This window comes from Perognathus longimembris, chromosome 1 (assembly GCF_023159225.1).
Source record: "Perognathus longimembris pacificus isolate PPM17 chromosome 1, ASM2315922v1, whole genome shotgun sequence".
NCBI classification, from domain to species: domain Eukaryota; kingdom Metazoa; phylum Chordata; class Mammalia; order Rodentia; family Heteromyidae; genus Perognathus; species Perognathus longimembris.
Window position 1 is genome coordinate 133,671,315 of NC_063161.1, and position 17,437 is coordinate 133,688,751.

The following is a 17,437-nucleotide window of genomic DNA, read 5'->3' on the forward strand; positions in this document are numbered from 1 at the left end:
CCTGCAGGACGGCCCCTACGGTGGAAGGTGGGACCACACACAAGCTACACAAGCTACCTTGGGCCCTTTGATGTCAGGATGCAGAGTGGCCTGCAAACAACTGCACATGATGAAAGCACAATAGATCCAGGGTTGGGAAAGGTCAGCAAAGCCTGAGCCAAAGGCCACCTGGGGTCTCCCTTGAGAAGGGCAGCAGTTCCACGGCCCTTGGGATCCCTCAGGTCAAGCCGGTTTAGATGCTCTACCCTGGGTCTGTGAGGATAAGCCTGAGGCCTGGAAGACAGACACCTGGCTCTTGAGCAGGGGACATCCAGGGTCAAACAGTACTCAGGCCAGGGGTGCGGGATTGAATGATATGGAGCTCTGAGCTCTGCCAGCTCCAGGCCAGAGTGGGGCAGACAGAGGTCAGTGCAAGGAGGGGCGTGCAGGAGGATGGTCCCCAAAGGAGGGGCACCTGAGCCAGGCCATGAAGGCTGCCCCTGGCCTCCAGAGGCCCAGGTAACAGTTTATACTAAGGCATGAGCAGGAAGTGGTCTGGGAAAGGGGCCAAGTGACAGAGCCCCTCTTGCTGTGCCTTGGATGTGGGCTTTGCCCTGGTGACCCCGGGCTTTGTGTCTAGCAGTGTGCTCTGCCATCTCTTCCACATCCTCTTTTTCCCATGTTCCATTTCCTGGAAGGGGAAAGGATTCAGAGAAAACCCACCCTGAGTCTCCACAAGCCCAGTGCATGGAAGTCCTCTGAGTCACTGGCACTGAAATGGCTCTGGGAGGAGAGTGGTCCTATGTTAGTAAGGGATTTGATGAACCTCCTACCCAGATCTTCTCAGAATGAAGCCCCAGAACCTGAGTATAGCCCCAGCCCTGCTCCCCCATAAACTACTCTGCTCACATAGTTTGAAAGCTATCTCCCTGGTCTTAACTGTCCTGTGTGTTTATCTCCCCTGACAGCAGTTCTTGCTGAGATGACAATACTCAGGGAAACACCAGCAAAAGAGACATCACAGCCTCATAGCCAGGCAGGCCATGTGGGACACTGCCAGGCACAAGGCTTGTCTGCTCCCCTCTAACTTCTGCCATGGCTTCAGCTTCTCCCGCCCAGAACACCACCAACATCTCCCAAAATCTCCCATGCGTAACTGGGCAGGGCATTGGTGGCTCATGCCTGTAATCCTAGCTATTCGGGAGGCTGAGATCTGAGGACCCAGGTTCTAAGCCAGCCCACACAGACAGATCCAAGAGACTCTTATGTCCAATTAACCAGCACAATGTCAGCAATTGAGATGTGAGAGCTAAATGTGAGTGAAAAAGCCACGTGGAAGTGTGAGGCCTTGAGTACAAGCCCCAACTCAAGTCATACCCCCCCTCCCACACACAGAGAAGGAAGGAAGAAAAGAAGGAAGGAAGGAAGGAAGGAAGAAAGGGAGGGAAAAAGGTAGGGAGGGAGGGAGGGAGGGAAGAAGGGAGGGAGGGAGGGAGGAAGGAAGGAAAGGAAAAGAAAAGCCATGCAATTTTGGAGAACTATACCCTCCTCTTCAATCCCATATGCTCTCTTCTCCAGTGCTCAGGCCCTTGACCCTTCTTGTTCATGCCTATGGGAGGCCTAGATCTGAGCCATATACCCTCTATGTGGTCTGCCCTGGCCAGAGCAACTTAGACCACCCTTGTCTGTGCCTGAGACTCAGGACTCTGTGAAGGTGCTTAAATCTTTTTTTTTGGCCAGTCCTGGGCCTTGGACTCAGGGCCTGAGCACTGTCCCTGGCTTCTTCCCGCTCAAGGCTAGCACTCTGCCTCTTGAGCCACAGCGCCGCTTCTGGCCGTTTTCTGTATATGTGGTGCTGGGGAATCGAACCTCGGGCCTCGTGTATCCGAGGCAGGCACTCTTGCCACTAGGCTATATCCCCAGCCCCACGAAGGTGCTTAAATCTTGATGCAGGAGTGGAGGCTCCCAGTGGCTAAGTGACTCACGTCATGATGCAAACAGTGTTAGCCTCCCTACACAGACACTATGAGCCAGGACATTAAGCAAAAGACAGACATTAAATTTAACCATTTCTTTTTCAGCACCAGGGTGGGTTTCCATCCCTAGGGTATGCAAAATCCTATTTTTGTGGCACAGGAAACAGAAACACTGATGATGCATTTCAGGCCCTCTCTGTCTAGCAAGAGCCCTCTGCTTGCCCCAGAGGGCAGCTGGAGCCCCTTTTCAATTGTACAAATGATACAGATTCTCCCGCCTGTGAAACTGTTTCCAAGCCAAGTTTTGAGTAAGTGAAGAGACTCATCAAATCACTTGAGTGGCCACTGCCCTGCTGCCCTGTGTCTCTGCAGCACATTTCGAAGGAGATTGGGGCGGGGGGCACCATAGAATTTGACTCCTAACAAATAGGGCTTTGCTCCCTGAAGCTGGGAATGCTGGAAGGCAGAAGTCCAGCTCCCCAGCTCCCTCTCTTCCTACTCCCCCCTTGCCCAGTTCTACAAGGCTCAGATAGGCTGCTCTCCTGGGCTCAGGTTGCCAATTCCATTTCCTGGATCCTCAGGGAATCCCAAGCTGCACAGCCCTGTGCAGCTCCCGGGCTTCTCGACCCTCACACCTCCAGCTGGAGTCCTTGGTCTGCCCCTGTGTCTGGCAACAGCACTAGGGTGGCAGGGGACTGCGAATGAGTTGTCACCCAAAGAGCCCATAAAAAATGTACAGCGGTTCTACAGAAGTAGTGGAGCATCTACAAGTCTGCACATGGCATAGAAGCAGAGGACGCATGTTCTCCACGTTACTCCATCCCCAGCTCAAGTCCATCCTGCGAGAGGATCTCTGGCTTGTCATCTGCCCTCAGCTCAGGATTCGGTGGGTGCACACTGCAATCCAGGAAGGGAGGCTCGTGCCCACACCAGGTAAGTGACTCGTCCAAAGGCTCACGGCCCTCAAGCCTCGAAGTCGGGCTCCTGAACCACACAGCACCACACTGGCTCATAGGTGCATAGGAGGGTTTACACCATGGCACATGGAGCTGCTTTTCGGGGTTCCCCTCCTATTGCATCCACCCACACCCCACGTGGCCTCCTTCCACCAAGGAATGCATCGCCACTCTCAAGCCCACCCGCTTTTCCACCTTCCACTTCTGCATGTCCAGTTTGCTCTGTCGGCAGCACCCTCCCCCTCATCTCCAGTTGTGCAACTCCCTCCCCGCCCTCAGCAGTCACCCCACATCACCTGCCCTAAGAAGCCGTCCGTGGCCCCATGGCCAAGTGGGTGATCTCTCTGCCTCCCACCTCTGTCATGGCTTGTGTCTACTTCCCCTCCTGGCTGTATGCTTGGGCTCTGCCCTCAGTAACCCATGCAGGCAGGCCCAATCTCAGAGAAGGCCTTCCGTTGGCACAAATTCTCTCACCCACCCCCACTTGTTGCCCCCAGATTCTAGTCTTACCACCCTGCTTTTTGTTCCCTGGCAATGCCAGGTCCTTGCCCATCACAAGCTGCCTGCCTACAGCTGCTGATCCATCTACCCAGCCTCTATAAGAGGCCTTTCTTGACCACCCTAACATAGTCCAGAGTTCCTAACACTGCTTTATCTTTTTTTTAATAGCTTGTGTTTTTATTGTTATTATAAAGGTGATGTACAGAGGGGTTAGTTAACGTAAGTCAGGTAAAGGGTACATTTCTTTGTGGACAATGTCGCCCTTTCCCTCGCTCTCTACTGGTTTTTCCTTCCCATCCCCACCCACAAGTTGTATGGTTCATTTTCAACATAGTGTCTAGTGAGTACCACTGCTGCATTTGTTCACCCTTTGTCCCTCCATTTCTGTGCCCCCCCTTATCCTCCCAAAGACAGATACCACAGCTTTATCTTAAGGGCCAGACTAGATGAGTTTAAGTCATGGTCCTTCTGTGTGTTAGCTGTGAGTCTTTGGACAAGTTACTTAGCCTGTCTGTGACTAAGTTTACTTGCCTATAAAATAGGAATGATCACTGGATCTTAGAGCAGTTATAAGGATTGAGTTAATGCCCATAAGTGCTCAAAACAATGTCTAGTACATAGTAGGACCTATACAATATCATCATCATCACCATCATCATCATCATCATCATCATCATCAGCTATTGCTTGTCTTCTCCTTGAATATAAGTCTGAAATTACAGGAACTACATCATCCTGTTCAGCACCATATCCCTAGTACCTACCAAACAGGCAGTTGTTTAGTTGGCTGACTGGCTGGAAACATGAATGGATGGATAGATACAAGACTGATGAAGAGACAATGGGTGGGGAGATTGGTGGATAGTGGATAGATGGGTGATGGTGGAAAGATGAATGGAAGAAGAGAGGAGAGATGAAGGAAAGAAGTGGGAAAAGGAGAGACGAATGAAACATGGACTGAGTGGATAGATAGGTAGAAGGATGCTTAAGGAAGTAAATATGCAAATGAGGATGAACCCTTACCCCCGGTGGTCATACCTTTTTGTATTATTCTCTCATTCCAAATATCAGCTAATGCTGGTAAATTTCACCTGCACTGGACTGTAGCGTACATTAGCATGGGAATTATTAGTGGGTAAATCTTGGCATGAAGAATGAGTAACTGAAGCCCCTCCAAGCCCAATAAACCTATTAGGAAATGGGCAAAGGAGCTAAAGAGAGACTTCACAAGAGAAGATATAAAAATGGCAAAGAAACACATGAGGAAATACTCAACATCCCTGGTAGTAAAGGAAATGCAAATAAAAACAACCCTGAGATACCACCTCACCCCAGTTAGAATGGCCTATACTCTGAACTCAGGCAACAACAAATGCTGGAGGGGGTGCAGGGAAAGAGGAACCCTTCTCCATTGTTGGTGGGAGTGCAAATTAGTACAACCACTTTGGAGAACAGTATGGAGGTTTCTCAAAAAGCTCAATATAGACCTACCCTATGACCCAGCCATACCACTCCTGGCATCTATCCTAAACAGCAAACCCCAAGATATCAAAAAGACATTTGTACTTCCATGTTTATCGTGGCACAATTCACAATAGCCAAAATATGGAAACAACCCAGATGCCCCTCCACAGACGAATGGATCCAAAAAATATGGTACTTATACACAATGGAATACTACATAGCGATTAGGAATGGTGAAATATTGTTATTCGCAGGGAAAGGGTCAGAACTCGAACAAATAATGTTGAGTGAGACAAGCCTAGAACACAGAAAACAAAGGGGCATGATCTCCCTGATATATGACTGTTAACAAAGGGAGATGGAGAGACAGTAGAGACCAAGTCTGTGAAACCAAAAACTGCTTGTCAAATGGTATTCCCCACAGGATTGGGGCAGCGACCCAACAGTATGTAACTAAAACCAAACAATTACTCAACATATAAAGGTCAAAACTTGACCTCTCAGGGGAATACAATAGCTCAAAAGCTAGGTATGTACGTTCGTATAAGACTACTATCGACATATGGTCTAATATCGACATTACATTTAAAGCCCTAGGGCAAACTTTCTTGGGCATGGCCACGTGGCTACTGTATATGTTCTTGATACATTGTATATTGTATATATGTCTACCTGACCTAGAGAAGAGATAGAAAAACAGGACGTAAGATATCACAAGAAATGTACACACTGCCCTACTATGTAACTGTACCTTTTTTGCACAACACCTTGTCAAAAAATTTGTGTTCGGGCTGGGGATATAGCCTAGTGGCAAGAGTGCCTGCCTCGGATACACGAGGCCCTAGGTTCGATTCCCCAGCACCACATATACAGAAAAACGGCCAGAAGCGCGCGGCGCTGTGACTCAAGTGGCAGAGTGCTAGCCTTGAGCGGGAAGAAGCCAGGGACAGTGCTCAGGCCCTGAGTCCAAGGCCCAGGACTGGCCAAAAAAAAAAAAAAATTGTGTTCAATTAATAAACAAATAATTTTTTTTTTAAAACGTGACAACCAAAAAAAAAAAAAAAGAATGAGTAAGTGGCCAGGAGTCCAGCGAAGGATTAACTGGGGAAATGGCAGTCTTGGTGGAGCGCAACTTTTCAGTGACAGAGGAATGGAGGCAGAGGGTACACAGAGGGGTATCTGGTTAAGGGCAGAACAGGCAGGGCACTGAGGTGCTAAGACCAGGGTTATGTGGGGGCGGGCACTGTCTGGAGGACTTTGACGTGGAGTGGATGGCAGAAGGAGTCATTGTGCGGGCAGGCTGCCCAGAGTTAATGGTCCTGCGAGTCTGGGTACAGAGTCAGTGGTGAGCACTGTGGGTTCAAACACATGGTGGGACATCGAGAATGCCCTTGAAGGGCTGGGAATGTGGCTTAGTGGTAGAGTTCTTGCCTAGCATGCATGAAACCCTGGGTTTGATTCCTCAGCACCATATATACAGAAAAGGCTGGACGTAGTGCTGTGGCTCAAGTGGTAGAGTGCTAGCTTTGAGCAAAAAGAACCAGGGACAGTGCTCAGATCCTGAGTTCAAGCCCCAGGACTGGCAAAATAAATAAATAAATAGATTTTTAAAAAAAATAATGCCCTTGAAAAAGCCTACTGTGTGTGCTACAGTTGGGTGAGAGGGTGAGACTGGGAGAAGGGACAGGGGCATGAGAAACCACATGGCACAGGGAAGTACTCCAACATATCGCAGCCCACAAAGACGTCCCCTCCTCCCTCACCCCTGCCACAGAAGGCGGCTCGGCCCTTACCTGCACCAGATTCCAGCCTTGGAGGGACTCAGCAATGATGGATGTGACAGACGGACAGACGCCTCCAAAGACCATCAAATGGTTGGGCCCGTATTTTATTGCATCGTAGAAGGCTTTCAACCCTTTTGCATTGTCACACTGAGAAGGAAGCAACACAGAGAAAGAGAGGCTCACATTAGAAATGGTTTCCCAGGGCAAGAGCCTAACAGTGGGGTCACAGAAGCGAACTCTCCTTCAGGGAAACCCTTGGCCTCTTGGGGTCTCTCTAACCAGGCCCCAGCCACACTGGGAGCAGTCATGAATTTTCTTGGCACCCTGTTTCTCAGACTTAGTCCCCTTAAGCATCCTCCCAACCCAGGACCCCTTCAATCCCCTCAGCCATCTGAACAAACAACGAGGATAAGACACCCCTACCTCCCAACACACACACACACACACACACACACACACACACACACACACACACAGTCTCACTGTAGGGCCTTCTCTTGTATTTTAAATGACGATGAAGTCACATTTGTAGGACATATGTTAAAAAAAAACAAACCAAATAGACATGTTGGCAAGGATGTGGGGAAACTGGAGCCCTTGTGTGCTGTTAGTGAAAATATACAATGGTTTAGCTAAAGAAAACAATAAACATAAAATTGCCATACGATCCCACAAATCCTCTTCTGGATGAATTCCAGAGAGAACTAGAGCAGGAACCTAAAGAGATATTTGGCCCATGTTCTCAGAAGAATGGTTCACAAGAGCCATGTCCTCATGTCCGTCCACAGACAAAGAGATAAACAAGTCATGGCATGCACACACAATAGAATATTACTCAACCATACAAAGAAAGGATGTTTTGATACAGGCTAAAACATGGGTGAGACTTGAAGACATTATGCTAACTGAAGTAAGCCACATAGAAGGATAAATATTGTATGATTAGGTTCCTTTGCAGTTCTTACAGTAGAATACTCAATTTTATAGGTACAGAAAAGAGAATGGTAGCTTCCAGGGGCTGGGGAAGGGGTGATAAGGATTAGTGCTCAAGACTTTCCATTTGGGAGGCTGGAGGGTGGTGATGTTACATAACAATGTGAACATCCTTACTACCACCCAATCGTACACTTAAAGATCTTCAAGGTGGTAAATAGGATGTGGTTGCAGTTCATCACAATAGTAGAAAGGAGAAGACAGTGAGGAATCTAAAGGGTTGAAATCACTTAGTAATTGTTGCCAACCACAGCTATGTGCTCAGCCCGGGATGGTTGCTGGGGGAACATAAAGACTGGACCAGATGTTGCCCAGGAGCTCCTAAATCAGACAGTAAGCCAGACCATGGGACCAGGCATGGTGGCAGATACCTGTAAGTCACAGTCACTATGGAGGCAGAGGATCATGGTCTGAGGCTGGCCTAGGCAAAAGAGGTTAGGAGTGTGGTTCATGAGGTATAGGTGTCATCCCCTGCAAGTTCAAACCCCACAGGACCACAAAAGAAATAAAAACAGATTGTAGCGGTCCAACATAGAATGAGAACCAAGTCTTTGTGGTTGGGAAGTCAGGTGCAAAGGCCCAGAGGCCAAAGATTTGCCTCATTCCAAACACATGGCCCCCTCTCTCTGGCTCTCTTACTTCCATTGAGCCCAGTAAAGTCTACCAGCCTCCCCCAGCCATCCAAGAGTCCTCTGTAAAGCATAAACTTGTTCTTCTCACTGTCTGGCTTTTTATGTACTTTCAAATTCCTATCAAAATGTAATGCTTGAAAGGTTAAAAACATAATTCTCACAAAAATCGATAGTGTGCACATGTTAACATTTATTTAACTCATTAATAAGGGAATCTGCAAGAAGACAAAGTAGATTTCAAAGAGGATTTGAGAAATAGGGATTTTTTTTAAAGACATGAACAAGAAAAGGGAGAGATAAGGAAGTTAAATTAAATACCGAACTAGTTGAAGTCCTACAGGGCAATAAAATTCTAACCTTCGGGGACAGAAAAGGAAATCATTGAGAATAAGCACACCTTACTGTCTTAGGAAACTGTAAATATCTGGGCCTTTAACACTGGGCAAAGTTCCACTCCCCAGTGAAATGACTCCCGGGCAGAAACTGCTTGAAGTATGAGGCTACATGGTCAAAGAATCACAGCATTGTGTCATTTATATGATTGGGTGATTTTCTTAGCATCCATCATAGATCATAGTCTGGCCTTGCCCACCAGCCCCTACGCCCCTCTGGCCTGACTTCTCTCCCCTCTTCTGTGTGCTCCATCACCCTCCTATATGTTCACAGAAATCAAAGATTTCCCTCCTGCCCCTGGGCCTTTGCACCTGCTGGGTCCTTAGTCAGGAATGCTATTCCTGGTTCTCAATGCAGCTCACTCCTTCTCACCATGCCAGTCATTCTGGCCTCCCACACACGAAACACAGACACACACATCCTGTCGCACATCACTGTATAATTTTTTGTTTGTGTGGATAATGACTGAGTTCTTTCACAAGAATATGAGCCCCAGAAGACCTCTCTTTCTCTCTCTCTCTCTCTCTCTCTCTCTCTCTCTCTCTCTCTCTCTCTCTCTCTCTCTCCTTCTTTCTTTCTTTCTTCCAGTGCTCTTTTTCCAGAACTGAGCCGAGGGGTCAGCCAGTACCTGGTATGTAGTTATTGGATACTGAGGAACAACTGAAGTTCGCCTTTATCTTTCTTCCTTTTCTTTCTACTGCTACACTTCTCTCCTTATTTGTGGCTTTCTTTCCCTTCAGTCCTCCTTTTTCTTTCTGCTCCTTCCCACTGCCCCTTCATGACCCAGTATAGGACAGAGTGAGTTGGTATTTGTTAGGATTCAAATGTCTCCTGAATGCTCCCAGGATAGAAGACTCAATGTGCCACAGGTCCTGGCCTCAGAGAGCTCCTTGGTTTTGGAGGCCATGAAACAGGGCACTTTAGTCCCCTCACATGGTAGACAGAGCTCAGGGAGGGATCTAGATCCAGGCTGTGGGTACCACAAGAGGCCAGGTCGGGCTTGGGGAGAGGAGACCTCTTAGAAGGGGGTTGTGAACGGAGGGCCATCAGGAAAGGGAGCTGAACACAGACAGCCAACCCCTGCCTCTGGCTAAACTGGACAAGTTGTTCTCAATGTCAAGATGAAATATTAGATTGTATCCTGCAGGTAACTGGCAAAAATTCAGCTCTTAGAATTTTAACTTAGCTGGGTGTCAGCAGCACCCTGCTGTAATCCTAGCTGCTCAGGAGGATCTGAGGATTTCAGTTCGAAGCCAGCCTATGCAGGAAAATTGTCCATGGTACTCTTGTGTCACATTAACCAAGAGATAGAGCGCTAGCCTTGAGCAAAACAGCTCAGAATCAGTACCCAGGCCCTGACTTCAAACCCAAGTTAACTTTTTGGGTCAACAAAGAAAGGGAAAAAATAAGAAAGAAAGAGAGGGAAGGAAGGAGGAAGAGAGGGAACAAGGGAGGGAAGGGAGAGAGTTCTTTCTCCCTCCATCAAACATGAGCAGACCGGTTCATGTTGTAATACTTCTCCCGTGATTTTCTGAATCATTTTTAGTCTTTCACATTTCTGCAATGACTTTTGGCTTGTTATTTAATCCAATGACAATCATAACACAGTACTAGAAGACTTATAATCAAACTTGTATTAGATTAAGAACTTAATACATGCGTGCTCAGCAAACAGCTCCCAAATATCTAGTCTTGTCCAAGGTTCTGTATTAGTAACGCTACCTTGGCTTCTTACAAACATTGCTCTTGGCCATGTCCATTCAAAATTCTATGTCAATACAAAATTCTGAGGATATTCGATGACCCGTGTTGGTGCCGAAGAATCTTTGAGTGTTCCAAAATATTGATCAGACCCAGTTTTCACCAGATTAGGAGTGGCAAGAAGAGTTGGGACTCTACCTTTCCTTTGGGCTACACCTGTGAATGCTATGTTTTGTGACAAAAGGAACTTTGCAGGTGTCATGATGGGTACCAATTAGCTGGTTTAATATTACTATCTGTGTGGATCCATGATAGCCACCTAAGTTCTAAAAAGTGGAGATTTAGTTTGGAACCGTGCATGAGTTTCATATGGTTTGAAAGCTGAAGAGGGCCACATGCCAAGAACACCCCTACACCCCTATACTCCTAAAATTCCAACACTCTAAGTTCTGTCAATCACCTGAAGAAGCATGGAAACCTCCAGATAAGAGCACAGCCCAGACAATAATCTTGATTTTGGCCTTGGGCAGCCCTCAAAGGAAGACACATAGAACAACATATACTTAGACTTCTGGAACAAATGATAACAGATGATAAATATTAAATAAATACAAAAGTAAATAAGGCTTAATGATCACTACATTTGTGAGGATCTGTTATAGCATCAGTAGAAAGTTAGTATACTCAGGTAGAATGAGAAAAGCAAGCTTGTGAGATTTTCTTTGAAGTTAAATTAATTCCATGGGGGGGGGGGTAGTAAAAAAGTAGGCTTAATTTACAGGTAAAGTCTCCTTCATAGTTTATATGGTATGAAAGTGTTTATCTGCTATAAAAGGATAGGTAATTTTAATGTGCTGATGAGGCAAAATAAAAGTTCGATCCCCAAATGCCAGAGCTTGCTAACGTGGCCTCTGCTCTCATTGTCAGATACAGAGATACAGGACTAGAGATAAGACTAGGAGAAGGACTTCTGGATTCTAGGTTTGCAGTTTTCTCATAATCTACTGCCCTCAACAGACAAAGGGGGTTAAAGCTAACACATTCTAGAAGAGACCATTTTCTCCAGAATAATGTTGCAAGCCCAGATCGCTTCTGGATTTGCCCTCAGGCTGTGGCCATTGCGCACTAATATTGCCTGCCTCTGTAGAAGGCAGACTTCCACAGCAAATGAACTCCAAGCCATAGGGACAAGTATCCTAGCTCCACACATTTCTTCCTCAGCCTTATTTCAATCCTGTTTTTTCTTCCCTGACATGACTAATGCCCCCAACAGATAACTTTCTGGCTGAATCTTTGGGACTGGATCTGCTTAGAGGTTTCAAACTCATTCCAACAGAATAATGTTTAAATGTTTAAAGTCCAGGAGGGAGAGGAGCCCAGAGGTCTTCGCTGGAGTCTTTTTGTTTCTGGCCTCTGGAAGGGCAGGTGACCGACTCCTGGGTAGAGTGACAGAGTACGCACTGAAAGGTAGCCAGCTGCATGTCAGTTTGCCTGGTGATCAATTCACCAAATGTGAGGGATTTTTCTCCAGGCATCAGGTTTCTGAGGGAGGATGTGCAAACGCTTCACTGGACACATCTCCCAGCATCTGTCCTCCCAGTTCAGGTGAAAGTCACTTTCACATGCATTTCATAGAAAACTCCTAAATGCTGCATTCAGAGACAGCCCCTTAAGCGCTGTTCATCATTGTCCCTTCTCATGGACCCGCCCTTGCTCAAGCTGCCTTTCTCTGATACCTATTTAAGGTGTCTGTCTGATAGCTTTCAGTGAGCCGTTTGCTGGGCAGAACAATCATATCGCAAAGTTATTTATGGCAAGCTGTCTTTCAGCCTTTTGGTTTTTGATGAATCGCTCTCAGAGCCCCTAGAAGGGGACTCTGAGTCCAGGAAAGAGGTGGACTTTATCATGGTCTCCTAACTCAGCTCCACAAAGTTCCCACAGAGAACTCTGTTCACTCACCCAGAAAGCTTATCTAGTGGTTGGCATGGCTGGCCATCACCTGCCCAGGGCACAGGAACTAAGACCACCACCGATCTTATTTTATGTACTAGCTTCAAGGGTAATGGCAGTCTTGCCACTTGGAGACTGGCTGCGGCACCTAGCAGGTTGTCGGTCACTGTGGCCTTCCTACCCTCCTCTCTTCCCCCATCTTGCAGGATTCTTCATCACTGACTTTGATGTCACATCTGTGTCATCATCATTCATGGTTGCTACCTCCAAACTCCAGCCCCTATTCCACAGTCAATGTCTCACCTCTGCCTTAGAAGGGCTTGACACCGAGAAATCTTCCTGGCACCTGTAGACTCTTAAGAGTCTTTGGACTAGATCCAAAGGCTACAAAAAGTAATTTCTTAATGGAAAAAATAGAGCCTAGAATGAAACTCATTTTCATCTAAATCTCATTTTTAAAGACTTAAAACCTCCTTTTTAAAAAAAATTAAAGTTTTCTAAGAAAATGTGGCCGAGCGTTAAAAAGTAAAAATGCCAAGAAAATGTCAGTGCTAATAACAACCCATTTGCAACTGAGAATTACAGCACACAGAATTTCAGAGCAGAAGGGGTCCTTAAAAGCAAATGGGTCCAGCCGGTCCCATTACACCGCCTCCACAGAGCCCACTGATGAGGAGCAGGGTCCCTCCAGGGGCAGGGCACCCAGCTCTCTTACAAAGTTCTTTGTTGGCCTGGAAACCACCATTTCCTTTGGATTCCTTGTGCCAAGTTTTCCCACCAGGTCAGGGGCCAGCAAATATTTTCCATAAACTGCCAGATGCCAAGTATTTGAAGCTTTGTGTACCTAAGCAAGACTCAATTCTAGCCAGGCACAGGTGGCTCATGCCACCTGTCTGTTATCTCCAATAACTGTTATCTCCAATAACTACCAAAAAATAAACAGAACTGTGACTCAAGTAGGAGAGTGCCAGCCTTGAACAACAAAAGCTAAGGGACAGTACTCAGGTCCTGAGTTCAAGCCCTGGAACTGGCACATATATACATACATACAAATATACACACATACAATGTACATATACACACATACATGTACACACAGAGAAAAGAAAAAAATAATGAAAAAAAACCACCTGTAAGCCCAATTGAAGCTGAAGTCCTCATGCACGTCAGCACACACCCCTCCTTTACCCAGGGGGAGCCCTGAGTCTGAACTTTTCCTTGATCTGTCCTTCTTTTTCTTTGTGCTTTTTGTGTGTGCATACCTCCTAATGCTGACATATTCAGCCTTGCTTTAGAAGTGGAATCCGCTGCATGATCCCGCAGAAACTTGCCCTTCCAGCTCTGTGTTATGATTGTGAGTGTTTGGTTGCTGGTCACAGCTGTGGTTCACTCGTTGTCACAGCTGTGTGCAGGCCGCTGGACAGCAACAGCACTGTTTTCACTCTTTCCTGCTGATGGACACCCCGGTGGTCCTTTGCTAATTGTATGCAAGATAGCTGGGTATTTCCAAACCTATCTCCTGGAAAACAGAGCAGTCTCTCTAGGACCTTCAGATTAGTTGGGATTAAAAGCATAAGCCACGCCACCGCCCCAGGATGCAATTTTTAAATTAGGACCTTTCCACGTCCAGAAGCTTTCCTCAATCACTGAATGCACCTCAGCTGTCATTGAGTGTGCTCAATGGAGCGATTCATTTACCCTGCCGGCAATGTCTGAGAGACCTCTGCCTCACCCCCTTTGCCAGCTTTCATGTGTGCCAGTCTTGTGGGGGTACCCAGTACCTTGTTTCAAGTTGTATGCTCCTGACTACAAGCGGTTAAACCATCGTTTCCTGCATTTAGAGTTTGTTTATGCTTCCTCTTTTGGATGGATGACTTGGCCCATTTTTTCACCTGGGTTGTCTGTATTTTCCTTATTGATCGGTTCAGAAGACTTGCAGGCCCTGTGCTGACCTGAATGAAACAGTGGCCTCCGGCCTTTTTGATTATTGGAAGGCACCGACCTCACGCAGGGCGTGCTGTTGGTAAAAGCTATGAACTTAGCACACCACAAAACACCTGTGAGCCAGCCTTGGTGGCAGGGAGGAAAGAAAGTACTTGACAAAATCCAGCCAACCAAACGAGGAATGAAAATGTACATCTCAGGAATGAAGGGTTTGTGACAAAAAGGAGTGAAGGTGGGAGCTCCTCAGGAAAGCTGATCCGGCCATGCAAACTGCACAAGGCAGAGGCAGGAAAAGGAACTGGAAGCTAGCTCATTTCCTCCTCTGCACTAGAAGGGCTCTAATCGATACCATCTAAAATTGAAAGCTGGGCACCGGTGACTCATGCTTGTAATCCTAGTTACTCAGGAGGCTGAGATCTGAGGATGGAAGTTCAAAGCCAGCCAGGGCAGCAAAGTCCGTGAGACTATCTCCAATAAACTATTCAGAAAAAGCCGGAAGTGGCGCAGTGGCTCAATGGTAGATGACTAGTCTTGAGCAAAAGAAGTTCAGGGGTAGCAAGCCCCCAGCCAGGATGGGAAAAATAAAAATATACAAATAAAAATGAAAACTGGAGCTTAAAGGTCAAGATCTTAACTTTGATGCTTCTCATAATCTTCTTTTACCCTTAGAAAGATCCTTAGAGAGATACTGTAGAGACAAATATTTTCTAGAGTGAAAGCAAAATTGCTTAATGCGGACTAATCCCTGGTTTTACTTTACCTTATTTTCTTCTTTTATGTGCAAATTAACTTCAATATAGGCTTAAAGTGGATGTAATGATAATCCTACATTAAAAAAACTATTTCTGGCTATCTCTACTTAATAATAGATAAAAAGATGTTAAAAATGACCATCCTCTAAACAGGACTGAGGTGCTAAAGATGATGGTATTCAGAGTGATTTGTCTTGCTAACTCTCTTCTTGGTATTTTTGTCTTACTTGGGTTTTTTTTTAATGTCTATATTGTGTTAAGAGACAGAAAGTGTTTTGGCTTTTGTTTGGGGAGTACTGAGATTTGAACTCAAGTTCTTCTACTTGGACCACACCCTAAATCCTTTTTGCTTCTTCATTAATTTTCAGATAAGTCTTTTACTCTTGTCCAGAATGGCAATCCACCCACCTCTGTCTCCTCAATAGGTGCAATCACAGGTGCCTATCACCACCCAGCTGGTCTCAAAGTATGATCCTCCTATTTCTACCTCCAGAATAGCTGAGATTATAGGCATGTACCCCCCAACCAAGCCCCACAAAATCATCTTTAAATTAGGACCTTTCCACACCCAGGTTCTTTCTCTATCTCTTACATCTCCTTTTCCTGTTCTGTAGCTGACTTTCTGAACTCAAAAACAGGACTTTGCATTTCTTATCCCTCAGTGATGTTAAAAATTAGCCCAGCACCATGGCAACTAAATTAAACACACTCTATATTCTTGTGCCATTGCATTTAATTCATTAAAACATTTTCTGGTTGTCTACTAAGCACTAGGAGCTGCCTGGGAAACTGAATCTGTGTGATGTAGGAACATGCCTTGAATAGGACAGGTACCAAGAGATGTTTTACTATTGTGTAAAATCTAGAAATAAGAATAGCAGCAATAATAAGAACATGGTGAGCCTTTATATTGCATTTATGTGTGTCAGGCTATTCTAATTGCTTTATATATATTGGCTCACTTGAAATCTCACCACAGGCCTGTGAACCGTGTCCTTTCATGATCCACATTTTAATAGAGGAAGAAGCTGAAGGTCAGAATGGCAAGTCAGTTGCTTAAAGTTGTACCCAGGGAGTAGACACAGGATCGGGAGTCAATTCCAGACAGGTAGGTCCCAGAGTCCATGCATGATACTGTACTGTGTTCTTCCTGGGTACAGAGGAACTCTGAATGTCTAGCTCCCTGGATATTAGTTGTGACCACCAGGTTCTGGGCAATGTAAGGTGAAGAAGGTGATGTTAACCAGGCCCAGGTTAGCTATGAGTGAAGAACAATCCAAGCACCTAAGAGAAAAAGAGTCCCATGGGGGAGTACCAAGGAACCAAGAGAAAAGGCATTAGAGGGGATGGACGTCTCACTAGCTGGTAACTCCAGGGAAGAGATTTGGCACATGCCTCAACTTTTGAAGTGATGTCCCTCTCTTCCAGGTAACCTCAACCACAGAGTGAGAGCATGGTGACAGCATAGGGGCTCTGTTTCTGGCCAGTGCACGAGTAAACCACGGGCAGTCTCTTAACCCCGGTGGCCTGGCTGCCAGGAGCTCTCCTGCCTGTCCTCCTTCCTTCCCATTTCCCCTTCCCCATGTCAGGCTGGTCCATTGGTCTGGAGGCCCACCCTGTCCATGGTCTCTCTCCCTACCTTCTTCTGTGGGGAACGCTTTCCTCCTGGGCCTCTCCATCTCCGCTTCTGCATCTGCTTCCTACAAGACACCTCCCACTGCAGTTGGCCACACAGAGGCAGGATGCAACCTGAACATACCAGATCTCCTGGAATACAGGGGCCCGGGATATGCAGTCAGATTGCAACCACTAACCAATACCATTAACTGCCTGTGGTAAGCTCTTTGAAACACCAGGAATCATCACACCCGGGGAAGTCATCAGAGGAAGGTGAAAAGAATTTAAAGACAGACAAAGGAAGGATTACAGAACAGAGTAGGAAGTCAGGAAGTATGTCTTACATTTTAAAACACTGGCCTTAGGGAAGGAGGAATATTGTCCAAAAATAAATGTGCTCATCACCTGACTTAAGGAATTGTAACCAATTCGTACATCACCTTTATAATAACAAAAGATTGATTGACACTTGGGGGAAAAAAAAACCCCACCACATTGGCCTTCATTACTAGGAACACTGATGTCCAATCAGAGTTTAAGGGACACAATCGAATCCAGGTAAGGTGTGCAGGGCTGGACTGCCTCTTTCCTTTCCATCTCCCCGTGCCGAGTGAAGGGCCCAGCCTCCTCCAGCGGGTGTCAACACATGCTGCTTCAACTGAATGACTGCTGCCTGCAAATATCTCTCCAGCTAGTGGGCACAGGCTGGAAGAAAAGTAGTCATCTCCATAGTTCTGTCCCAAAGAGCTTATTAGCTCCAGCCAGCTTGAATTTTTCACACCCCTTCCCCGGGGT

The 17,437-nt window shown here is 46.4% G+C and overlaps 1 protein-coding gene across 1 annotated transcript in view; it reads right to left on the reverse strand.

Annotated features, from left to right (window-relative positions):
- Window positions 1-17,437, reverse strand: part of Gabbr2 (gamma-aminobutyric acid type B receptor subunit 2) — a 324,986-nt gene that overhangs the window by 198,609 nt on the left and 108,940 nt on the right. Inside the window, exon 2 of the mRNA XM_048337731.1 lies at window positions 6,670-6,807. Coding sequence (XP_048193688.1) covers window positions 6,670-6,807 — 138 coding nt within the window. The remainder of the gene's footprint in view (window positions 1-6,669; window positions 6,808-17,437) is intronic.